The sequence below is a fragment of the Myxocyprinus asiaticus genome, chromosome 26 (assembly GCF_019703515.2).
Source record: "Myxocyprinus asiaticus isolate MX2 ecotype Aquarium Trade chromosome 26, UBuf_Myxa_2, whole genome shotgun sequence".
NCBI lineage: Eukaryota > Metazoa > Chordata > Actinopteri > Cypriniformes > Catostomidae > Myxocyprinus > Myxocyprinus asiaticus.
Genome location: NC_059369.1, coordinates 33020196 through 33046766, shown reverse-complemented (window position 1 = coordinate 33046766; position 26571 = coordinate 33020196). Strand labels below are relative to the sequence as shown.

General features: G+C 37.9%; 1 protein-coding gene across 4 annotated transcripts in view; it reads right to left on the bottom strand.

Annotated features, from left to right (window-relative positions):
* LOC127417178 (SH2 domain-containing adapter protein F-like) overlaps positions 1 to 26571 on the bottom strand; it is a 222590-nt gene that overhangs the window by 63926 nt on the left and 132093 nt on the right. For 3 of the 4 annotated variants that reach the window (XM_051656993.1, XM_051656994.1, XM_051656996.1), the window contains exon 3: positions 7940 to 8149. In XM_051656993.1, coding sequence (XP_051512953.1) covers positions 7940 to 8149 — 210 coding nt within the window. Of the gene's footprint in view, positions 1 to 4327; positions 4415 to 7939; positions 8150 to 26571 lie in introns of all 4 variants that reach the window. The other variant, XM_051656995.1, reaches the window with a different exon arrangement.

Sequence of the window (26571 nt, the reverse complement as noted above, 5' to 3'; positions counted from 1 at the left end):
TTTTGCCTATATTTTGTAATCAACTGTTGTAATTTCTTATATAAACAATTCTGCATATGTTGTGATGTGTTTTAATGAACAACCCCTGCAAGTTTACTGTACTCTTTATTGGAACCTCTGTTCATCTATTCTACATATGTAGGTGGCACAATTTTAGAGCTGCAGATTGAATGTAAGCATTTGAGAGATTTTATTTAACAACTACAGTAAGGCAAAAACTATTTGGACTCTTTAAGCCTAAATTCAAGATGGTTTGCAGGTGCCATATTGGCCAGCATTTTGCTTTTGCATTTTTTTCTAAAGGTCTAATTTTTCAATGCAAAGAGTCAAATTACAGTATGTAAAGTGACATGCTCTGAAAGGGAACGGAGCTTTATTGTCCATGTATGTGTGCATTTTTGTTTGAACCTGTGGGTTTATCTTTATAGACAAACATGTGTCACACTCATTCTTTAATGTGCCCTCACATTTATACTTAGCTCATCAATCACCATACGTCTATATCTGGTGTGCAGACGTGTGTGTGTGTTTGTGTGTGAAGAGAGGTGAGATAACCAGATGACTAATTAGGTGACATACAAGTGCATAACCCTGCAGTGACCAACACTAGCACATATCTGCATCCAACTGAAAACGGCTCATTGATAAATCCTTGAGTGAATATAAACCATACACACAGCACAGTGAAAGCGTATTAACCCAGCAGTAAATAAATAGCGGGAGCTATACGCATTGCAGCTAATCAAATCCACTGTAGCACGCGACAGTGATTTTAATGTTGTGAATTTCATTAGTCCGAATGAAGATTGATGAAATACAAATGTAAATGAACCGCAATGCTCAGTTATAACTAAAATACTTATTTATGCTAAGTGCAATATTTTCCCTGCTTGGTCTTGGAGTTACCTCAGTTTCACAATAAAGAGTTTTTATCCTAATCAAGTATTTGCATTTAACAAGCTGACAGATGATCTTTTTATGTAAATAAGGCGAATCATAGTATGCAAAAAATGGCAGGACATGAAGGACTAGAAATACGAATGGTGAATATTACATTATTCATTCAATAATGAGAACTACCAAAATGCAAATACAATGTAAAACTCTTCAGCAGACAGTGACCCAGATTCATCCAAATTCCGTGGAGGGTAAAATCCTCTCCCTTAAGCGCTGGATGCCCAACTGATGATAACACAAAGCATTAATTTATAGAAAGACCCTAATGAGTATTAAAGCCCACAGCGTTTTTCTGAGGTTATGGCCTAAGAATGACCTTTTGACCTCTGGAAATCAGAGCTTGAGTCTCAATTCTAGATGCAGGCCACAGAGTCGAGCTCTCAAGGGTTTTCTACAATGTTTTAAGTTCCTTAAAGAAATCTTCTTGAAGACAAAAATCTAAGTATTTACGGGTCCATTGGATGGTTATGTTACTTCTGAGAGAATCTGGTGGCAAGCCAGAGGGCACAAAGCATCAAAACAGGCTTAAACTAGTGCACTGGTGAAGGGAATAAGCCATCAAAAAAGTAGGACATGTAAGAAATAATAAAGTCTTTCAAAGATGTGTCTGTCTGATTGACAACAAAGCACTTTGATATCTTCTCAAAAGAGAAAATATCCGCTGTGCTCCTCATTGTGAAATTAACAAAGTATGGTGATTACAGTTAAAGTCAGAAGTTTACAAACACCTTAGCCAAATACATTTAAACTCAGTTTTTAACAAGTCCTGACATTTAATCATAGAAAATGGTCAGTTAGGATCCCTACTTTATTTTAAGAATGTGAAATGTCAGGATAACAGTAGAGAGAATGATTTATTTCAGCTTTCCCAACATTCCCAGTGGATAAGAAGTTTACATACACTTTGTTAGTGTTCAGTAGCATTGCCTTTAAATGATTTAACTTGGGTCAAATGTTTTGGGTAGCATTCCACAAGCTTCTCACAGTAAGTTGCTGGAATTGTGGCCCATTCCTCCAGACAGAACTGGTGTAACTGAGTCAGGTTTGTAGGCCTCCTTGCTCGCACATGCTTTTTCACTTCTGCCCACACATTTTCTATCGGTTGAGGTCAGGGCTTTGTGATGGCCACTCCAATACCTTGACTTTGCTGTCCTTAAGTCATTTTTCCACAACTTTGGAGATATGCTTGGGGTCATTGTCCATTTGGAAGACCCATTTGTGACCAAGCTTTAACTTCCTGGCTGATGTCTTGAGATGTTGCTACCATATATCCACATAATATTCTTTCCTCATGATGCCATCTGTTTTGTGGTGCACCAGTCCCTCCTGAAACAAAGCACCCCCACAACATGATACTGACACCCCCATGCTTCACGTTGTGGATGGTGTTCTTCGGCTTGCAAGCCTCACCCTTTTTCCTCCAAACATAACAATGGTCATTATGGCCAAACAGTTCAATTTTTGTTTAACTAGACCGGAGGATATTTCTCCAAAAAGTAAGATCTTTGTCCCCATGTGCACTTGCAAACTGTAGCATGGCTTTTTATGGCAGTTTAGGAGCACTGGCTTCTTCCTTGCTAAGCAGCCTTTCAGTTTATGTCAATATAGGACTCGTTTTACTGTGGATATAGATACCTGTCTACCTGTTTCCTCTAGCATCTTCACAAGATCCTTTGCTGTTGTTCTGGGATTGATTTGCACTTTTTGCACCAAACTACATTAATCTCTAGGAGACAGAATGTGTCTCCTTCCTGAGCGGTATGACGGCTGCGTGGTCCCATGGTGTTTATACTTGCATACTGTTGTTTGTACAGATGAACGTGGTACCTTAAGGTGTTTGGAAATTGCTCCCAAGGATGAACCAGACTTGTGGAGGTCCACTGTTTTTTTTTTTTTTTTTTCTGAAGTCTTGGCTAATTTCTTTTGATTTTCCCATGATGTCAAGCAAAGAGGCACTGCGTTTGAAGGTAGGCCTTAAAATACATCCACAGGTACACCTCCGATTCAGGATACCTCCTATCAGAAGCTAATTGACTAACTGTCTAAAGTCTTGGCATAATTTTCTGGAATATTCCAAGGTGCTTAAAGGCACAGATAACTTAGTGTATGTAAATTTCTGACCCACTGGAATTGTGATATAGTCAATTAAATGTGAAACAATCTGTCTGTAAATAATTGTTGGAAAAATTACTTGTGTCATGCACAAAGTAGATGTCCTAAATGACTTGCCAAAACTATAGTTTGCTAATATTAAATCTGTGGAGTGGTTAAAAAATGAGTTTTAATGACTTCAACCTAAGTGTATGTAAACTTCTGACTTCAACTGTATATCAGTTAAAATACAGGCAGCAAATCCACAGTGTAATATTATTACTATTGTAACAATTAATGGAATATCCCATGTTCAACACAAGTTCAATAGTCAGCATTTGTGACATAATGTGGCAAAAAAATAAATAAAAAAATCTGGGTTACAGTGAGACACAATGAAAATGAATGGGGCTAATCTATAAACATTAAAATACTTAGTTTCAAAAGTATAGCAAACAAAATGTAAACAATATGCATGCTAACGTGATTTTAGTGTGATAACATTGCTTACTAACCTAATCTGTGTAAAGTTATATCCAAATGGTATATCCAACATTGTTGTCATGACAATGTAACACCATAAACCCTAAAACGCAATTTATGCAATGCAATATAATTGCAAAATGCAATTTAAACATCTTTACAGATCAAATAACACACTCATATTAACAGAGGAATCAATGTACGTAACTGCATGTTTAAATTATAAACTTCACATTTCTGCCTTTAAACCATCCAACACTGGACTTGTTCACTTCCATTGTAAGTGCCTCACTATTTCCTCAAGTTTTGCCTTTTTTTTAAAGAAAAGGAGGGAAGAGTCAAAATTAATTTTTGACGCAATCAACATTATGCAACAAGTGCTGACAATTAAGCTTAACTTGTATTGAACCAGGAAAATCCCTTTGAAGGAGTATTCCACAATTAAAATACAACTTAAGCTCTACCAACTTGTGATAGACCGATATATACTGTATTTTACCAATATTTGCTCATTTTTAGATTAGTCCACTTGGCCAGTAAAAGAAGTTGTTCCCCTTTGAGTCAGTTCCAAAAGAGTCTTATAGATAATACATATATGTTTTCATTTTATTTTATTCTATTTCATTTCAGTAATTTTGTGCTTTAACTTGCTGTCATTAAATTAGCCATGAGCCACTGTGCTCTTTACATATCGGTACATGCATTCGCCAATGAAAAGCTGATATTGATCAACCACTGCTATCAGCATGGACAAAAGAGAAAGAGAGGAAGAGAACCAGCCCTTCTGCCGCAGTACCTTTGGGGGATCTAGAGATGTTGGCATCTCCTCTGGTTGCTCCTCTGGCTGAGTCCTCATGACTAATGCAGTCATAACAAAGAAGTGCTGTTCCGGGGGGAGGGGAAAGAACAAAATAGGAAAAGGAAAAAAGGAAACACCTTCCAAGTACTCAAAAAGCAAGAACAAAATGTAACTTAAAATGGTCATGTACTGATGCAAAATAAATGCAAAGATCTATCAGGTACATTTTTATATTTTTCTTGTTATTTGTGGAAAAAACAACACTTTTTGAACAGCCATGTTGAGTTATGCCTGAGTTAGCCATGAGTTCTTGTGCCACACCAAGTTAACTTTCAGCAAAGGCTGACACACACACATCCACACACACACAGAATAATGACACCTGCGGAACCTATACTCACCCTGCAAAGTGACAGACATAGGCAATTCTCTCTGTTGACACCTCCAGATAGATTTGCAGGTAGGAAAGAGAAAGCATTCCAACACACACACACACCATACGCACACACTTATTCACAAACAGGATGTCCTTTTGCAGCCAAAAGTAGGCCACCCAGAGAGTTAGGAACTGGAAACAAGCTGTTCCTAAAGTCCTAAAATGACTGAAGAGCAAAGTTGTTAGCATTCAGAGAGAAACGCTTAGCAAAAAAAAAAAAAAAAAAAAAAAAAATCCCAGCATTCCCCTTGAACAGGTGGATATTGTAATTGCTGAGGTCATCTAAAGTGTACATTTTAAAATGAGCTTATTTACTCATTTAAAACGTTTATTGCAAGGGAAATGCTTCAGCAATTATTTATTAAAGTGCGAGACCCCATCACCAGTGTTAGGAAAGCTATGATTGAAACTGTAGTTTGCCAATCTACAAGCTACTCATAATTTATAGTAGTTAAACTGCAATCAAGCTACCCTTTAAAAATAGTAATTAGTTAAAAGTAGCTAACTACTTTGAAGCTATTTGTTTAATTTATTTTTTAAATCTAATATCTGATGATCTTTTTTTTTTTCTTTTTTTACAAATCCCAGCTTTATTTACCCGGCACAAAATAACAATCTAAATTAGTTTGTATCATTAAACTTTGTGCATACAGAGTTTACACTAATAATCTAGAAATCACTGTATTTCACTTAACTGAGTTGAATATTAACCTTTTCATGAGTAGGGTTTTAATTCCCCTGTAGTGCCCCCTGGAGTGAGTTATTTTTGCACATGACACTGCACAGCCAATAGAGGGGTGCAGAGTGTAGACGAGGAAAATGTTTTAGGTTACAAACTAGTAATTACAAGGTTATTATTCTATAAATGTGGTTTATGAGGACATTTCTAGTGTCACCATAATTCAAAATGCTTAAAAAACAAAACAAAACAAAACAAAAAAACACACTAAACGATGTTGAAAATGTAAAAATGCAGAACGTTTTTTTGTGAGGGTTAGGTTTAGGGGTAGGGTTAGGGGATAGAATCTATAGTTTGAACAGTATAAAAATCATTATGTCTATGGAGAGTCCTCATAAGGATAGCCTTTGTGTGTGTGTATGACAAGCGCTAATGTAAACAGACGTGACTGTGTGCATCCGATAATCGCGCTCAGCATGTGTTCACTGAGTATACAAGTTTTAAACTGTTATTGTGGAGCTTTGTGATATTTTGGCTGTCTGTTTCAGTAAACAAACGTATTATATGAAAAGACTGTTTGAGTTGCTGTTTGTGTGAATGAAAACCACATCTGCACCTAAGCAGACGTGGCTGCGTGCATGGGAAGATCGCGTTTAGATATGATAGCTGTGCATATACAAGCTGTGAACAGTTCGTGCCTGACTGAGGAGAGGAAGAATTACACAGCTCACAGACCAGATGCACTCGAAACTTTCCAAACAGCTTCAGGTGATGTAGATCGCAAAGTATGAGGGAAGTATACAAAAATACAAAATAAGTAAATACAGAAGCACTCTCGTTGTGGAATAAGTGGAGCTGAAGTAAAACTTGCATGTCGAGCATCTTTAAAGGAAACACACAGCGTTACATCTTAAATGCAGTAATATTTAATGCTTATAGCTTTATTAAAGTTCAAATAATACAGAAGCAGATCACGTAAATAACTACAAACTCTGAAACTGCCGTTTCTCTGTGTGGTCAGTGCCTCTTCTATGATTTGCTCGAATGTCCCGGTCTAAGGGGGAGAGACTGAACCTGCACCCGCCTGACTGTCACAGGGACGCTCATCCCTCGAGCGCGCATGCTTAATGTATCTAGATTATAACGTGATGGCTCACATCTTATTGAATCATAATATATATATATGTCACTGTGCATTTCTTATCTTGAAGAAAACTGGCAATACGCAGCTTTATTAATAAGAGAGAGTTTGTTTTTTTGTGAGTTAAAGATGGACTGAAGTGAACAGAAAGGTGAGAGAGGTAGTCTTCGCCCCATTATACACTGCAACAAAATTCGTTTTTGATTTGTTTTTTAGCTTGTTTTCGAATATAAATATCTAGAACTCCTTTAAAATACATTTTCTTTAGCAACTATACTACAGAAGAAAAAAAAATGAATCTGAGAATGTTGAATATTAAAAATGCTAATATTTTAAAATATCTAAAAATTTGTAAAAAAAAAAAAAAAAAGAAAAAATTTATTCACCTGAGAAGCAGCATATAAGATATTTAGACTTGCTTTTAGAGAACAGATCTTGAATATAAGTATATTTTGCCTTTACTGCACTCGCAGAAGTATAACCAAGTGAAAAAATACACTTATATACAAAATACACTTATATTTAAGATACATTCACTTAAAGCAAGTCTAAATATATTTTATGTTGCTTCTCAAGTAAATGTATCTTGTTTTAAGGTTTTTTTTTTAGACAATTTTCAATGTAAAATAAGACAAAAACACTTGATAACAATAGGATTTTTTGCAGTGAATTTCTTTACTGAATTAAACTTAATAAAAAGTATTTTTTCCCCCTTTAATTCAGTGAATGTCATTTACAGGTATGTTTAAAAGATGATTTTGTCCTCTTTATTGTTAGTAAGCATGTTTAATATAACCTTTTAAGTCAGGCACAAGCTGAATAATTGGTTAAGAGCTAATGATTAATCATTGCAATAACTGCCATATAGTCAAATAATCGTTCTAATAATCATTAGATTAAACGATTATCAAAATAATCATTAGTTGCAGCCCTAGAGAGTATATGATTATTCAATTAGTTTGTTTGAAAAACTGAGTGGACTATAAAATGTGACAAAAAAAACTTGCAATGTAGCCTTTTGTCAAGTTACACCCACTACACATTTGAGAAAGTACCTTGTTACTGGAAAGCTACAGTGTTTTGAAAACAGCTGAGCTACTGGAATGAGACTGAAAAATGTAGTTAAGTTATTAGCACCACTACTATTGGTTAGTTACTCCCCACTATTACCCATCACCACTGGCAACCCACTGCTACAGTACCAGGCACATGGCTCATTATATTTGTTGAAAAGTTACACATCTAAGGTTAAAACGGCTGTTCAGTATTTCTTAATCACTCAGTGTACTGTAAACCGCTGGAAAAATGTGTACACAAATATCACACATATATAAAGACATTATAGGGCCGAACCTGCAAACGCTTTAGATATACGATCTTTCTTCCACTCCCAAGGCTGGTCGTACTCCTCCGGGGGCCTCTCGTCGTCCTGGGGTAATCTGCTCTCACGAGAAGACCGTCCTCCATCCAGTTCTCCCCCATTCTCCTCTGGCTCATAGGGGGTGTCGTATAGAGGTAGCTGCCGAACTGGACCATCTTTAGGACCACGACCACCTCGGATTTCTGTGAAATAAGGGGGAGAGAGAAAAGATTGTGTTTACAGAATGCTAAAAGCCCCATTACTCCTTGACAGCATCACTTAGTATTTTGCTTAATTATTCTACCAGTGTAACTGTAGTGATCATCAAAGACCAAAATTCCCTGTCAACATCCAAATTTTGTTTGTCTAAAGTTAATTGAAAACCAGTTTCAGGCAGTTTCATTTACAAATTTCTATGCAGGCTATGTTTGTATTAAGTGCTTAAAAGCTTCAGTAAATGTAGCCTAAAAAGGCTTAAAAGCCCTAAACAAGCTAATTGGGTTTAACAGTGAGACCTCCTGTGCTGAGAGGGAACCAACAGCCTCATCTGAATACAACAGATATAAGCAAGAGAACAGCCTGACATCAGCAAGAGATGGCCAGTGATCAGCCAGACATCAGCCAGTGATCAGCACAAGATCAATAGTGATCAGCTAGTGACCAGAGATCAGTCAGTGATCAACTGGAAAAAAGCCAGAGATCAACCAGTGATCAGCTAAAGATTGCCAGTGATCAGCAAGAAATCAGCAAGAGAATGCAGGGATCAGACAGATATAAGTAAATTTTCAGCCTGCAGTCAGCCAGATATCAGCACAAGATTGATAGTGATCAGCAAGTAACCCACCAGAGATCATGCCAGTGATCAACTGGAAAAAAGCTAGAGATCAACCAGTGATCAACCAGTGAACAGCAAGTGATCAGCTAGAGATCAACCAGTGATCAGCAAGAGATCAGCAGATTGATAATGATCAGTCAGTGAACCACAAGAGATCAGCAAGTGATCAGCCAGAGATCAGCCAGAGATCAGAAAGTGATTGCCAGTGATCAGCCAGAGATCAGCAAGAGATTGATGGTGATCAGCAAGTGAACCACCAGAGATCGGGTAGAGATCAACAGGAAAAAACCAGATGTCAACCAGTGATCAGCCAGAACTCAGCAAATGATCAGCAAGATATTGTCAGTGATCATTTAGTGATCAGCAAGAGATTGATAGTGATCATCTAGTGAATCACCAGAGATCAGCAAGAGATTGCTAGTGATTAGCCAGAGATCAGAAAAAAAAATCGACAGTGATAAGCTAGTGAACCACCAAAGATCAGCTGGTGATCAGCAAGGTCACTATCATTATTTATTGACAGCTCAGTGACAGTGGGAAAAAAAACTGTTAACTGTAGATCTGGTCAGCTCAGCATGCTACAACCTAGAAAAAGACATGCTAAAATGTATGTGAGTTTCAAAAGAAACTAATTTGTGTAATGAATACTGGACAGCCTCCAAACTCAAATTAAGCTGTAAAAGAATTACACATCAGGACATTAACAGATTCTACACAGATGTAGAATGATCAACACATTGCAACTTTTTTTCTGTGGTTTACAGTGATGGTTGCGGCCAGTTCCAACTTATAACTGTAGCTCTGTCCTTATCCTCCAGGGGTCACTGAAAAGACAGCACTTATGAGCATACACTGGACAACTTAACACATAAGGAGTTGTATTGGTGCCCTCATATCCACTAACATTGGCTTTAGAAGACAAAAATCATAACGTCATTACATTACATTACAGTGACATTCCCAAGCACCTTTGATCAACAGATACCAATTTCCCAGACTCTCTGCCTTTCTCTCTAAAACCATTAGCATACCCCCTCTCTTAATCTGGGGTTGCATGAAGCTGTTAGCAGCCAGTTCTAATGGTATGGTATAATGCAGAGACGCTCATGGAATGAAATATAACACCACACTGCTGCATAATTGCTTCTCTGCCCAAGGGAGCTCTTGCGGAAAAATGAGAAAAGTGTAGAGACTAATGGAGCTAGCAGGAGAGAAAGACAAGTAGAGTGAGGTAGAGAAAGATCTTTATATTTAAGCCTGTCTTGAGAATTGTGACTCCTTAGATAGTCCTGATAAGGGTTCGGACAAAATATGATTGGGGTAGTGCAGGATGATATATCAAGCATTTGCAGTATAAAACAAAACAACATTGTGAATATCGTGATGGCTGTAGTCCGCATTTTTGTGTGGCCATTAAATTTCTTTGAAAATGTGTTTACTAATTTGCGCGTCTACTAATTTTGTGATCCCTCCTTGTTTTCTCAGGTATAAGAGCGTTACAACGTCTCTAGTTTAAACTTAAGTAGCCAAAATGCCATTTTGGTAAGTTCAATATTTTTTACTGTATGTTACTTCTAGCATTAAACATTTTGAATCAAACTGGGAAAGGTGGTTTGGTCGAAATGATCATAAAAAAATGAAATAAAATAAAAACATTAAGTCAATTCAGAGCAAAAACAAATCTCGAAGCCAAAATGGCTGAATTGTTTTTTTTTCTCAAATTGATCTTGATTGAAATTGATTGATTTTTTTTATTTTATTTTTTTTTATCTCAGCTCCACGTCTCAATGAGATATACAGCTAACCATCCTCAAAAGTGAGAAAACTAGAGCAAAAGAACATAGGGAGGATACATTTATGTGATGGACAGTGGTAGGGAGGGAGGCACAGAGCAAGGTTAAGGCATGGGGCAGTTTATACCTGTACAGACACACAATGCTGCCTTGCTGTAGAAGCTTAAATAACCTCCAACCAGCATGAACAAGAGAAACAGAGGAAGCCTGAAGAGAGGGAGTGTTTAAAGAACTCATAGGAACAGGCTTACATCGTCTCATGCTGGGGCAGATACAACTCTCCTTTTTCACACTCCCTGCATCCCTGCACTCATTTGGGAAAGTTCTTGTGGTTTGGAGAGATGAGTGTATCCATATGCCGGAGTGCATTACCGTAATTACCAGACACAGCAGAACTGAATCCAACATAAAGGAGCTGGTGCCCTTTCACTCGTAGTGTCTGAAACAGTTCAAGGATCAAAGGTCAAATGGAGATCCTGCACTCCAACACATGCACACATGCCCTATAATGCATGCCCACCCACCTCGGAAGCATGGCTTCCTCTCCAGGTGTCAGATGTTGTGTATGTGTGAGAGGGGTGGCTGGGTGGTCTGAAGACTGTTGATTTATAGTGTCAATTTCAGGACACATTGAGGAAATCAAAGCTTCACACTGACTTCACCTTTCCAGGGTCGCATCCTGAAGCCCCCCAGGATGTCAGATCAGTGCAATGGGTCTGTGTGATATCTGTTAACCTAGACTTACATTAAAGGAGGTGCACAAGCCATACCAGACAAACAAAGACATGGGGGTGGGCTCTTTTGACTTGAACCAGTAAGTAACCACCTAGTTAACACTCAGAACACCATAGTAACCTCATAGCAATACCCTAAGGATGCTTTCACACTAGAACCTTTGGTGCACACCCAGGTTCAAATGACATAAAAATTTGCTTCATTTGGATGATGTGAACGCTGTTTTCAAACCACATGAGTCCGCTTGAAAAGGTGGTCTGGGGTACAGTTCATGAAAACTCCAGAATGGTTCAGTGCTGATATGAACGCAACCACACCAAAATCACGTGAACCACTTGTGATGACATGTAATCCGCATCTTTGCTGGCTTCCGATCACAATCATTATAGTATAATGCATTTCTCATCCCTTCTTGTCTTCAAATACATCACCTTCATAGGGCAGCTCATATTCTTCACATCTCTTGCAACCAATCCGCAGTCTCACGGCAGACACACGCAAACATTCTTTACATCTTGGCACATTCAATGCATCCACAGCAGACAAACACAAGTGTTGTTCTGTGCGTGTGAAGTTTTGATGGTAAATCTACAGAGATTAATACTTTAATAACACAGTGAAGCTTCTTAAACTGTTACCTAGTTACAATGATAAACAGATGCCACTTGTACTCATGCTGATGACACAATCGGATTGGGTTAAGACCCAAACTTTACAATGTGAGACGAGATGAGGCACGGAGAGGGATGGGGAAACAAATTAGGGTTCAGTCCAAGCAATCAAATCAAGTGTGAAAGCACCCTAAAAACGCCCACAACACCTTACAGAACAAACAAACAAACAAACAAACAATATAGGATGCTGGTGTACTGGTGTTCCAACAAGGCTTTCTGACAACATTAACACGCAATACTTAATTGGTTAACTTGAATTACCAAAGGAGGAGAATAGTTAGACTAGTAGGGGTATATTTAGCAACTAGTGGAGCCCTGGCAACCACCCAAAATACCACAGCATTATCACCACAAATGTTGCACATCTAAGCACCCATATAAAAAAATAAATGAACAAATAAATAAATACAAATCTAGTTTTTAAGGGTGGCATTTCTCTTAGCACCACTAAAATAACTGCTGTAGGGCCCATTTTGCCCATCTGTTGCTTTCTGGCCGACGCTTCAGAGCTCTGAGCACCAGAACCGTCAGGCACAGGAACAGTTTTTCCCCCCAGGCAATCCATCTCATGAACAGTTAAAACTGACCCTTTGAGCAATAATTAATGTGCAATACACAGCTTAGTCTTTTTATATCATCCAACACATCCTACCTCTTCTACCATTACATTCCCTTGCACTGTACATAACCGATTTGTATTTAGATTTGCACTACGTATGTGTGTGCGTATGTATGTATATGTATGTATATATATATTCATATATGTGTATATATGTATATGTGTTTATATGTATGTATGTATGTATGTATATATATATATATATATATATATATATATATATATATATGTGTGTGTGTGTGTGTGTGTGTGTGTGTGTATATGTATATATATATATATATATATATATATATATATATACATACACACAGGTGCATCTCAATAAATTAGAATGTTGTGGAAAAGTTCATTTATTTCAGTAATTCAACTCAAATTGTGAAACTCGTGTATTAAATAAATTCAATGTTCACATTTAACAAAAACCCACCAATTCACTATCTCAAAAAATTAGAATATAGTGACATGCCAATCAGCTAATCACCTAAAAACACCTGCAAAGGTTTCCTGAGCCTTCAAAATGGTCTCTCAGTTTGGTTCACTAGGCTACACAATCATGGGGAAGACTGCTGATCTGACAGTTGTCCAGAAGACAATCATTGACACCCTTCACAAGGAGGGTAAGCCACAAACATTCATTGCCAAAGAAGCTGGCTGTTCACAGAGTGCTGTATCCAAGCATGTTAACAGAAAGCTGAGTGGAAGGAAAAAGTGTGGAAGAAAAAGATGCACAACCAACCGAGAGAACCGCAGCCTTATGAGGATTGTGAAGCAAAATCGATTCAAGAATTTGGGTGAACTTCACAAGGAATGGACTGAGGCTGGGGTCAAGGCATCAAGAGCCACCACACACAGACGTGTCAAGGAATTTGGCTACAGTTGTCGTATTCATCTTGTTAAGCCACTCCTGAACCACAGACAACGTCAGAGTCGTCTTACCTGGGCTAAGGAGAAGAACTGGACTGTTGCCCAGTGGTGCAAAGTCCTCTTTTCAGATGAGAGCAAGTTTTGTATTTCATTTGGAAACCAAGGTCCTAGAGTCTGGAGGAAGGGTGGAGAAGTTCATAGCCCAAGTTGCTTGAAGTCCAGTGTTAAGTTTCCACAGTCTGTGATGATTTGGGGTGCAATGTCATCTGCTGGTGTTGGTCCATTGTGTTTTTTGAAAACCAAAGTCACTGCACCCGTTTACCAAGAAATTTTGGAGCACTTCATGCTTCCTTCTGCTGACCAGCTTTTTAAAGATGCTGATTTCATTTTCCAGCAGGATTTGGCACCTGCCCACACTGCCAAAAGCACCAAAAGTTGGCTAAATGACCATGGTGTTGGTGTGCTTGACTGGCCAGCAAACTCACCAGACCTGAACCCCATAGAGAATCTATGGGGTATTGTCAAGAGGAAAATGAGAAACAAGAGACCAAAAAATGTAGATGAGCTGAAGGCCACTGTCAAAGAAACCTGGGCTTCCATACCACCTCGGCAGTGCCACAAACTGATCACCTCCATGCCACGCCAAATTGAGGCAGTAATTAAAGCAAAAGGAGCCCCTACCAAGTATTAAGTACATATACAGTAAATGAACATACTTTCCAGAAGGCCAACAATTCACTAAAAATGTTTTTTTTTATTGGTCTTATGATGTATTCTAATTTTTTGAGATAGTGAATTGGTGGGTTTTTGTTAAATGTGAGCCAAAATCATCACAATTAAAAGAACAAAGACTTAAACTACTTCAGTCTGTGTGCATTGAATTTATTTAATACACGAGTTTCACAATTTGAGTTGAATTACTGAAATAAATGAACTTTTCCACGACATTCTAATTTATTGAGATGCACCTGTATATATATATATATATATATATATATATATTTTTTTTTTTTTTTGTCTATTGTGTATTCTATATATACTTTTTTCTTTTCAATATTTATCTATTTTTTATTCAATTTTAATTATTTTTTAAAAGTCTTGTTGCTGTTTTTGTATTGTTGTGTACTGGAAGCTCCTGTCACCAATACAAATTCCTTGTATGTGTAAGCATACTTGGCAATAAAGCTCATTCTGTTTCTGATTCAGATTTTCTGTCTCTGGATCTATTGGCACTTTTCCACTGCACGTTACGGTTCGACTCGACTCGACTCTGCTCGTTTCACTTTTCTGAGCTTGCTTTTCCACTGCAGTTTAGTGCCGCCTCAACGTGGGTGGGATTATAGGCTGATCGTCATGGTTGCGCCGCCTCTACTGCTGTGACATCATCTTAAACGTGACACAAACATTACTGACCATGAACAACAACACGACCGCTAGCTGTTAGCTACTAACTCATTGTGCTGCATAAAGCAGTTGTTGCATGGTGATTTTACACAAGTGTAACAGTTAAATTGGCCTGGTTGTTTTAGAAGCAAGCTTTCCAGTAACTGGTCAACTAAATAAAGTGAAGCTTTCAAGCAGAATATAGAGTTAACGTAACAAAACGTACCATCTTCCATCGTGGACTCCAACAATGGCGAGTCCAGTGCACTCTCCCTCCCATTGCTCGCCAGTCTATTGCCATAGATAGCGTCCATTTGGTCGAACCACTTCCACTTTCTTCTGTTTGAACCACTCCGGCTGTTGTGGTCCTTGATGGTTCTGTAGTCACTTTTAAGTTTTAACTTTTCCCTACACTGTTGGTAGGTCCAGTGGTAGCCGTGTGCAGCCAACAGCTGAGACACTTCCTGAAATACTTTTTTGTTTCACGTCGTCGCTAACGATAGGAACGTCTACACCTAGTTTATTGACCACGGCGTGGTTTTGCGCACAGCCATTTCTTTTTACAATTCGAAAGTCGTGTGAAAAAATGATATTGCTGTCGCTGATGCTAACTTTAAAACTAGCGGGTTGATGTCCCATGTTGCAAATCCAGTGAAGCTGGTAGTGACTATTCTCCCTGGCCAATCAGTGCTCTGCAGAGTTTTGACGTCACATTTAGTAACAGTTAGGCTCGCTTGGAACCTCGACCGAGGTGGTACTAAAAAAAAAAGTATCAGGTACCAGGTACTATCCACAGTGGAAAACCCCCAAAAAGCGAGCAGAGTCGAGTCGAGTTGAGCTGTACAGTGCAGTGGAAAAGCCTCATATGAAAGCCTTTGATGTAAATACTGTACACCTGAGTAACTCATTCTTAGACATTGATGACATCAAGTTTTTATTCAAGGCACACTTTACTCATCTGTAACTACATGCTCCAGGTTTTACATGCTCCAGGTTTTGCATTACATGCCAGCAGTCTGCAGTTCCTCTTTATCATCCCTCATTCCTCAACTCTCCATTACCTCAGGCTCATAAGGAAACAACTTAATCCCCTAAGAGGGAGAAAATAAGATGTTTCTGGCTTAACATTTTAAAATCCTGCTCTATGTCAGCAAGGCCTCCGGAACATAAATGCTGCAGTGTCTGTATGTGTGTGTTCTCTGGATTAAATCAAATACATTAGCTCAAACTCTGTAGTAAGGGCACCACAGGTCACACCTGATCTCCTCACCTTTCCTCCCTTCCTCTGAATAAATCATTGCTATAAAGCCCTTTACCATTGTACTCATTCTTTCTCCTGCAGGGCATTCTGGGGGCATGCATTAAAAGCAGGAATTAAAGATAGGCTATCTCCTCTTGCAGCCAAGCACTGTATGCCAGAAGAAGGCTTTGCTAATATTAAAATGCTTAGTCTTCGGTCTATCGGCAGTCTATGGACAAATCTGCTCTCTGCAATTTTAGGATTAAAAACAGTTTGACTTGGTGAGAACAGGTGAAGTGTGAAGGTGAAGTAACAAATGAATAGTTCACCCAAAAATGAATATTTGTCCTCATTTACTCATCCTCATGTCTTTCCAAACTCATATGACATTCTGGGCTCTATTTTTCGTGACTGTGAAAAGCATAGCGCTACACACAACGACCGTGCACTACGTCTTATCCAACTTTAGAGAGAGCGCTAATTCTTTGTGCCAGCACAAAAAGCAAGTGGGCGTGGGTGAGAGTGCTTGCACTAACTGTGGGTGTATTGTATATAAATGAAGTGGCGCAAAGCGCAATTTGCTATTTTCAGAAATAGGTCATTGTGCTCAGACATTTCAAAACTCAGTTCTTGCATTTGTAATTTGGAGATTCCACCAGCACCTGGTAATGAAGTTCATGTATAAACTCTGAAAATATAGTGGAACATGAAATTATGTCCCTGATGATCAGTTGTAGCAGTCTGATGAAACAAAAATGTATGAGATTTGTGTTAAACTTTCTAGAGGTCATGGTTTATTTTTCAATTAGCCTATTATTATTATTATTATTGTATTTATATTTACAATTGTATTTATGTCTAATTTGTATTGGTATTTTTGCACCTGTTGTCAGAGTCATTTTGGAGTGGATCAAATGTTTGGTTTTGGTGTATGACTTTTTCATTATTTGAATGTTATTTTTGTTTCGTTTGAAGTGTAATTTGAATTTAGAAATATTTTTGGTTTATTTTTATTTTTTCATGTATCAATAAATTAATAACATTTTACTTAGAAGTAAAGTGTATGGTGAAAAAAAAATCACTATTAATACCAGCCATGATTTGTGTCAGAAGATGAAAATTATTAATAATACCTACATTCTCTATAATTTAACAGAGCGTACATCCAAATCCTGATGAGAATCAAATTTTCAAAGCATGTAAAAAGAGCATGTCAATATTTCTATTATTCCGATTAATTGCATACAGTCCATTTACACTACCAGCTTCTTATGAATGTGCTGTCTTTGTTCATATCGCTGGTGTTTGACAGGGAATGGACTATATAATAGAATGCAGATGGTTCAATAGCCAGAGAAGAGCCTCAGAATTAAATTACACTTGACCCAGCCCATCGGCGTATTGCGTGCATGATTTCAGCAAACACACTTGTGTCTGAACTTAGCGCATGCTTCCACGAAAATACCAAAACTTCATGGCCATGCCCACTGACTTTGCACTTATGACTTATGGCATAGTGCTGCGCTTAGCTCTAGCGCTCTTAAAATAGGGCACTACATCTTTCATGGAACACAAAAGATGTTACGCAGAATGTTAGGGACAGACTACAGAGAAAATATGCAATTCTTGGAGAAAAAAGATGTAATAAAGAGAATTGTGATTGAGGCTTACATCTTTTTTGTGTGTTCCACAGAAGATGGAAATCCATACAGGTTTGGAACAACATAAGGGTGAGTAAATGATAACAGAATTTTCATTTTGGGGGTGAACTATCCCTTTAAGACAACACTAAAAGAAGTGAAAAAAGAGCAGATCTGTAACCTGCAAAGACTCCACTTTACCTGTGTAAAGGTTGATGGAAGATTATCATACCAGTTATGGCTGCCATTCAGAGCATAATTCAGTTAATTTTGCACAACAATAGAGGGTAATTAGCTATTAAGCTTTTTAATAATAGAAAATGTGTTGCTTTTCTTTCATTCGAGTACATCTCTCAATCACATTGTTTGAGTGTTGTTTAATTATGTGGTGTGTTTGTGTTGAGGGTGAAAAAGGCACAATGTATAGTACCTGCTGTCAGATTACAGTCATCGTTATTTATGCTGCATTGTGTGCTGTGAGCTCCTTAAGACCTGTACTTTCTTGCAAGTGTATTTGAAGTAACATAATTGCCACATTTGAGAGACATGTTCAAGGAAAAGAAAACAGAATGTCAGTTGAGTTAATCAGTTTTATTGTGAGATTGTAATACTTTCCACCCTTTCTTTATCTAGTTAGGAAATTCCTCACCAAATATACTAATCTCTGTTTGCCAATGATTGCAAATCCAATACAAATATGATACAACACAATCGATTACATTTTTTTATCAAGTTAATTTCATGATATGCCGATTAATAAATCGAATTAATCGCAATCACATACTGTGTATAAATATTTGCTAAGAAAGTGCCTATAATAACAATAATTCAACATTTAATTATTAAAAATTATAGTACTATTTAAATAATTATAAATATAATATATATTATAAATATAATAATGCAGACAATTAAAATGTATTACACTACTGTGGAAAACGAGTTAAGCATTGATAAGGCACAAAAGGTTTAGGCTTTAGAAGGCAATGTATTGTTTTGTTTTTTCCCCATGTTATTGAACATAAACCTATCATTGGCCTACATTTCACAGCAATCTATGTTGTAATTTAACTTAATAATAAAGATTAGAGACAGGTTTATTATAAGAGCTTATTGAATGATGTGTCAATGTACACCTGTGTCAGACAGACACTTTTGGAGTGTCATACTTTGGTTGTGTTGCATCATAAAATGTTTTTAGGTCACTGTGTCAAGTTAAACATAATTTGAAACTTAGATGCTTGTATTCGGAATTATGCTCCGTCCAGTGGTAAATGCAAGGATGTGTTCTCATTTTTTGCTGTCACTAATGACAAGCAAGCCTTAGTAATTGTTTTTTTCTTTCTCTGTACAGCTGTACATTGTAAAGATTTTACACCATTTTTTTTTTTTTTTTCACATGGCACCTGAATGTGAGCTGAAGCGAGCTGTCTTTCTTCAATGTATTATCTGCCTTGCTCAAGGAGCGCACGAGACCCAGGGAGACCTTCACTCTTGTGTGTACTGCTATCTCTGACAGTCAGTGGCTGTCTGTATTTGTGTGAGGGTTTCAGTGGTCTTATATGAAGGGGGCTGGGCAGACATCATGTGAAAAAAAAAAAAAAAAAAACATCCAACAAAAATTACAAACAATATTTATACACCGATCAGCCACAACATTAAAACCACCTGCCTAATATTGTGTAGGTCCACCTAATGCCGCTAAAACAAAGCCAACCCACATCTCAGAATAGCATTCTGAGATGTTATTCTTCTCACCCCAATTGTACAGAGCGGTCATCTGAGTTACTGTAGACTTTGTCAGTTCGAACCAGTCTGGCCATTCTCTGTTGACCTCTCTCATCAACAAGGCATTTCCATCCACAGAACTGCCACTCACTGGATGTTTTTTTTTTTTTATTTGGAACCATTCTGAGTAAATCTAGAGACTGTTATGCATGAAAATCCCAAAAGATCAGCATTTTCAGAAATACTCAAACCAGCCCCTCTGGCACCAACTATCATCCATGCGATTATCTAATCAGCCAATAGTGTGGCAGCAGTGCAGTGCATAAAATCATTCAGATACGGGTCAGGAGCTTCAGTTAATGTTCACATCAACCATCAGAATGGGGGAAAAATTTGAACTCAGTGATTTGGACCATGGCATGATTGTTGGTGCCAGACGGGCTGGTTTGAATACTTCTGTAACTGCTGATCCAGAGACAGAAAATCTGAATCAGAAACAGAATGAGCTTTATTGCCAAGTATGCTTACACATACAAGGAATTTGTCTTGGTGACAGGAGCTTCCAGTACACAACAATACAAAAACAGCAACAAGACTTTTAAAAAATAATATTTGGCAGGTGGTTTTTAATGTTGTGGCTGATCGGTGTATAATAGTGTATGAATGTATTCATGGTATTGGTTTTATTATACTGTGTATTATATTGGGTGTCAGAGGGACTGAGCCTCTTTGGTAGGTGCTGAGCTAAATTGCACGAGTCTCTGCCAAACCTACATCTCTGATTCACTGGCTACTTTCTCAGCAGAAGAATACAGTTGCCAGTCCCATTTTGAGTGCTAAATATATATATATATATATATATATATATATATATATAAAATCTATTCATTCACAGAAAGAAAGTGACAACCGCATTCTTTAACTGAAGTGACTACCTTAAATTTCACAACCAGGTTTTGAGTTCAGCTGACAAGTTTTGTCTCAAGGAAACTACAGTTGACAACTAAATGTTTGTCATTTTGTCAAACGGATGACATAAGTATGTGAAGAACTCCTGTCAAGGTTCCCAAAGTGTAGAGATTTAATGAGTTAGAGAATTACTTATACAATCATGTTTATAACATGGTAGAAAATAGGGATACTGTGTGGTCGAAGGGTAAAAACAATGCCTCAGAGGGACGTTTTGGCCTTTGCATCATCTTTAGCCGAGTGTTTTTAAAGAGATTTCAAAGAAAATTCAAACTCTCTCATTATTTACTCAACCGCATGATATCCCAGGTGTGTATGACTTTTTCTTCACCAGAACACATTTGAAGAAAAATAGAAAAATATCTTAGCTCAGTAGGTCCTTAAAATGCAAGTGAATGGCGATTTCTCTTCTGAAGGTCCAAAAAGTCCAAGCGGTCTCTCGTGTGATGTTTCTGCGTTGCCAAAGATACCGACGTAATCTCACTTTCTCCACTCGGTTGAGACAGGATAAGCACACAAACACACCACTGTGGGTAAAGAAACAGATAATAATAGATCTAAACCAAAATCAAACAAGCTACTGTACAGCGTTCCTCCTCCTCACTTGTAAACAGTGCCGCTCTTCCGGCTGTGTCTCGCGTGTTTCAAATACCAATGTGAATATGTCACGTGCGTACCGCTGCCGACCGGAAGCATGAGTTAAAAAACTTAAATATGTATATTTTTTTCACCAAAAGCAATTGTGTCGCTTTAGAAGACATTAATTTAAAAGCTGAAGTGAAGTTTATGCTGACTGTCTGAGATTTTTGGAGCTTCAAATGAGAAATTGCCATTCACTTGCATTTTAAGGACCTACTGAGCTAAGAAATTTTAATTTTTTTGGGTGAACTATCCCTTTAAGACCCTTTTTCTAAGAGTGTCAAGTTACAATTAGTGCCACTTATAAAATGGATATTAATTGTGTCACAATTATTGTGTTTTCATGACTTCTGAGTACTTGCAGACTGATAACAGGTGAGCTTCAGTTTCCATGTGAAATGTCCACAGAGTGGCGTCAAAAGGAAGTTGTATATTTAGTTGTAAATGATGTAATACAGTCAACAAGATTACATTTTATTATGAAATCTACTCCCTAGCCCAAACCCCTACCCTAAACCTAAACATCAGCAGAGTCAAAAATTAATCTTAGAGGGAAAATGCAACCTCTGAATCGCGCTCACCATTGTTCATATTTAACACGAGTACTTCCTGGTTCCAATTAAACCAAAATTTGTGTCTCAGAGGTTGTTCACGCTACAAGTTGTGCTAGAGTGAAAGGAAACACTGTTGAACTAATGCAAAAATGTCTGATGGGTGTTGCTGCTTGGCAGAATGGGGTTGATTTTAGGGTACATGAACTTTTGGAAGCAACATGTCGATTCCCTATGTGATGATGTTAGTGCTTGTGCCCATTCCTGTTGTCAGTCTCAAACACTGACTGTTTGAATGTAGCTTGAGTTCAACACCTCGACTACACACTCAAGCATCCTTTAAAGCTTTCAAGATCTGACAAAGTCTCAAGAAGAACAGAATTGTGAAAATCAGAAAGAGAGAGAGAGATTTGGTCTGATTTGTAGTCATCCAAGATTTGAAACATTAGCAACCAGTCTAGGAGTCATGCTTGGGCCAATCTGACTGTCTCCATGTCTGTCCCCACTATACCATCCTGTCTGTCTCTGTCTGCCTGCATCCCTGCCTCACCTACATTATCTCTCTCTTACAGCTGAAACCAAAAGAGCCATCCTCCATTCACTGCACCCCTCCAGCGTGCAGTTGCCAAGACTGACACATAGATGGACACACACTCATCCAATCCTTCTATCCATCATCTGTTCACTCTCTTGGCCCGTGTACTGCATGCTGTGCCAAACTAGTGTGGTACCCACATCCATGGCCAGCACCACGGAAAAACAGCCTGCAAAGAAACTGTGCAGGGCTGCATCTGTGGTCTGGAGCGAGAGTGTATTTTCGGCCTGTGCTCGTTGTGGTGTGTGTGTGCCTCCCTGTAAACAGAGGCCTGAAACGGGAGCCATCCGCTAAGCAAATATTTCGAGTGAATATACTCGCAGCACATGTGTGTGTTTGTGTTTATGCAAGCAAGTGTGTGATACTTTGGGGACAGATTTGTCCAAGATTTCATTTGTCCAAAGCTAAATAAAAAAAAAATAAAAAAAAATATTTTTTTTCCTTTTGGGGATATTTGGGGATGTAATAATTTGGGAAAATGATTCATAAACAAATTATATGTTTTGTTTTGTTTTTTTTCTAAAATGTCTTTTAATTCTAAATTTCATTAATTCATTAATTCTAAACAAGTTTTCTTTTTTTTTTTTTTTTAAAGTGGATTATGGTTTGTGTTAGGCTAGCAGAGATGGGTCGCTTCAATTAAAATGAATGGGAGAAATGGGAACGGCCAACGGATGTAGAAAAGGAAGTCCCACCTTACAGGTAAAAGTGGCAATCAACTTTTAGATACAGACAGCGCCAGTCAATCAACTCAAGAATATGCATGTGCATTAGAAAATTCTGTTTTTTAGCGTAAACTGAAAAAAGATAATTAAGATAATTAAGCTCTGACATTCACAGAAAAAAACTGGCATCTCTGACGGTCAATATTTCTAAACTAGACAAGTTTGAGAACAAGAGAGAGTGTGTATGTGTGTCCCTTTACAGAGCCAAAGGCTGATATGTGCAAAAATATCTTTTCTTGCAGGCCACTGACATGGATTGAGTCTACTACTGTGCCTCTGGCACAAAGAGAAAGAAAAATAGAAGGACATAAAAAGAGTGGGAGGAAGGGATGGAGTCCAAAGAAAGAACCAATGAATGATTAGGCGGGTAGACCTAGAGGGGGTGTGGTGCTCCACAGCAGTGGGACAGAAAGAGAGATTGTAAACAAAGGGATCAATGTTCCAGTGTGCAGCATTTATCAACATGCACCAGTTGTTGCTACTGAACATATGCCTACAGCCACTGAGGAACAGAAAATACAAAGTCTTTTTAGTGGTGTTTGCTAAGGCACTAATATTATTGCTCATATTAAGGGTTAGGGATTTGAACAAACCTCTGTGCACAACTTGCCCCACACGATTGTGCTACAGACTAATCTCACTGTGAATTTGGTGACAGTAGGTCGAAAGTTCTTCAAAAGAAATCTGTATGTGCTTAATGAAATTCAAACCACTGCCCCAGTGGCTTAAGCTGGAGGTGTACTTGAGCATATGGGCAAACGTGAGCTCCAGTTACTGGGTGAAATGTCCACAATGTGGCACCAAGTTGTAAAACGTGTTGTTGTTAGTTGTAAATGATGTAGTACAGTCAATAGGAATGCATATTTATTTAAACATTTGCCCTAACTCAAACCCCAACCCTAAACCTAACTATCAGTGGAGTAAAAATGTAACCTTCGATACGGGTTCATCATTGATTATGTTAACACGATTGCTCCTTGGTCTCCATGGGACCAGAACCTGTATTTCTGTGGCTGCTCAGTGGCACCACAGGAAAAGGTCAACACATTTGAATGGGGTCGATGTCCAGATATTGGAACATTTGGTTTCAACATGTCGAGATCATGTGTGTATTACAGTGTGTACTGTTATGTAATACAGACATGAATGATCCCTCAAACTGTACAGCTCCAATTATTTTGGAGAGAGGGGGAGCTGCAGCAATGTTGGACTCAAACCTATGTGCACAACATATGTGCTAACCAATGAACCACACTTCTGACATTTCTGGGTTTCTATGCAGCATTATAATTCTGAACATCTTTTTCTACAAATGCAATATCTATAAGAATTGTATGCTTAAAATTTCCATTCTAAATCATCTGATAATGTATATCCCCAACACTGACAACTAATGCATCTACATCAAAAACTAAACTCCTAACAAAGCACTTCAATGAATTATTCATAAAATAAAAAAAATAAATAAAAAAGCCTGTGTGGGTGCAAAAGCAAGAGCGGTTCAGGGAATATCTAGCATGGTAGAAAGATGAGCTGGGCTGTTTGTTAGCCTGAGTATGTGTATGTATGTGTGTGTGTTTGTTTGTGTGTGTGTGTGATTCTACTGTGGCTATTGCTTGGACAGAAGCATTGATTCCAGCCAGGACGAAACAGCAATTACACATCGTTAGAACCTGCATGAAGTCTCATTAACAAAAGATTAATGAGAAACCTTCCTGAAACCTGGCCTGTCCACCACCATGCATCACCTTGCTAGTGACAAGCCAAGAAGTGGTGGAAAACAGATACAATTGTAAAACTCAAGACACAAAACACAGAAAACCATTTGACCTTGTTTTGTTTTGCAAGGGTAATTTATCTAAGTAACTGACAATGACCACACATGCACGCAATTTGCCCAGAATTCTGCAAAAGCTCTTCAGATTTGAACATTCTCCAAGATCTTTAAAAATGTTCATAAAAATATTTAAGAATAATTAAAGGCACACAAGGTAACAGTGGCCATAATAAAATTGCATATGAAACAGTAATATCTTTAGATCTTGCTGTTGAAATCACTTCCATTTTGGTTATTTTTTCAAGATGTCCCAATAAAGTGAAAGTAAAAATCACATTCATTTCCTTCCATCAGGGAATTGAATATTGGCAATAACTTAGTTTAGTTAATTCCCTCATTTAGAAACATTATGTACAAAATCTTGTACTACTGAATTTTTGTCAGATTTTCAAATACTTGCTTTGCTTCAAATAAAGGTTTGTAATGTTGTAAATGGGAAATGGGAAATATACTTACAGAATCAAGACGGCTAAAAAAGTAGTCAGGCAATTTTTTGCTCTATAGTCAAGTGATAGAAGTCTGAGCTTTTATAAAATTCAGAGTTTCCTACTCATAATTATGAGTTTGACACGACTAAATTTTATTTTTTTATTTTATTTTTTTATTTTTTTTATTATTATTTTTTTTAACCAAAGACTGGAATTTAGAACCTGGCCTAACGATGCATAAGATTAGATTAGATACAGTATCCAAATATAATTTTTGGACATTTTAAACACTAAAGATTGTTACGAAATCACACGGCATTTACGCATTGACCTCTAGACTTTTCTCTAACCCACCCCCACAATCAACAGACAGGAAAATCCAACAAGCACTGAAAAGTTTACGCTGTTTCATCAACAAGAATGCTGCAGGAGTTGTTTGATTCCATTCTGTCTCCCAGCATCAGCAGCAGTAGACAACTGTGTCTTTTGTTCCAGTGTGAAGATAAAACCAGAGTTGGGTGCAATCAGAGTTCAGCCAAAGAAGAGAAGAAAAAGAGAGAGCAAGGAGAGGGGGAGTGTACAGTGCATCCGGAAAGTATTCACAGCGCTTCACTTTTTCCACATTTTGTTATGTTACAGCCTTATTCCAAAATGGATTAAATTCATTATTTTCCTCAAAATTCTACAAACAATACTCCATAATGACAACGTGAAAGAAGTTTGTTTGAAATCTTTGCAAATTTATTAAAATTAAAAAACGAAAAAAAAAAAATAAATAAAATAAAAAAAAAAAAATCACATGTACGTAAGTATTCACAGCCTTTGCCATGACACTCAAAATTGAGCTCAGGTGCATCCTGTTTCCACTGATCATCCTTGAGATGTTTCTACAACTTGATTGGAATCCACCTGTTGATTGGGCACGACTTGGAAAGGCACACACCTGTCTATATAAGGTCCCACAGTTAACAGTGCATGTCAGAGCACAAACCAAGCCATGAAGTCCAAGGAATTGTCTTTAGACCTCCAAGACAGGATTGTATCGAGGCACAGATCTGGGGAAGGGTACAGAAAAATTTCTGCAGCATTGAAGGTCCCAGTGAGCACAGTGGCCTCCATCATCCGTAAATGGAAGAAGTTTGGAACCACCAGGACTCTTCCTAGAGCTGGCCGCCTGGCCAAACTGAGTGATCAGGGGAGAAGGGCCTTAGTCAGGGAGGTGACCAAGAACCCGATGGTCACTCTTACAGAGCTCCAGCATTTCTCTGTGGAGAGAGGAGAATCTTCCAGAAGAACAACCATCTCTGCAGCACTCCACCAATCAGGCCTGTATGGTAGAGTGGACAGACAGAAGATACTCCTCAGTAAAA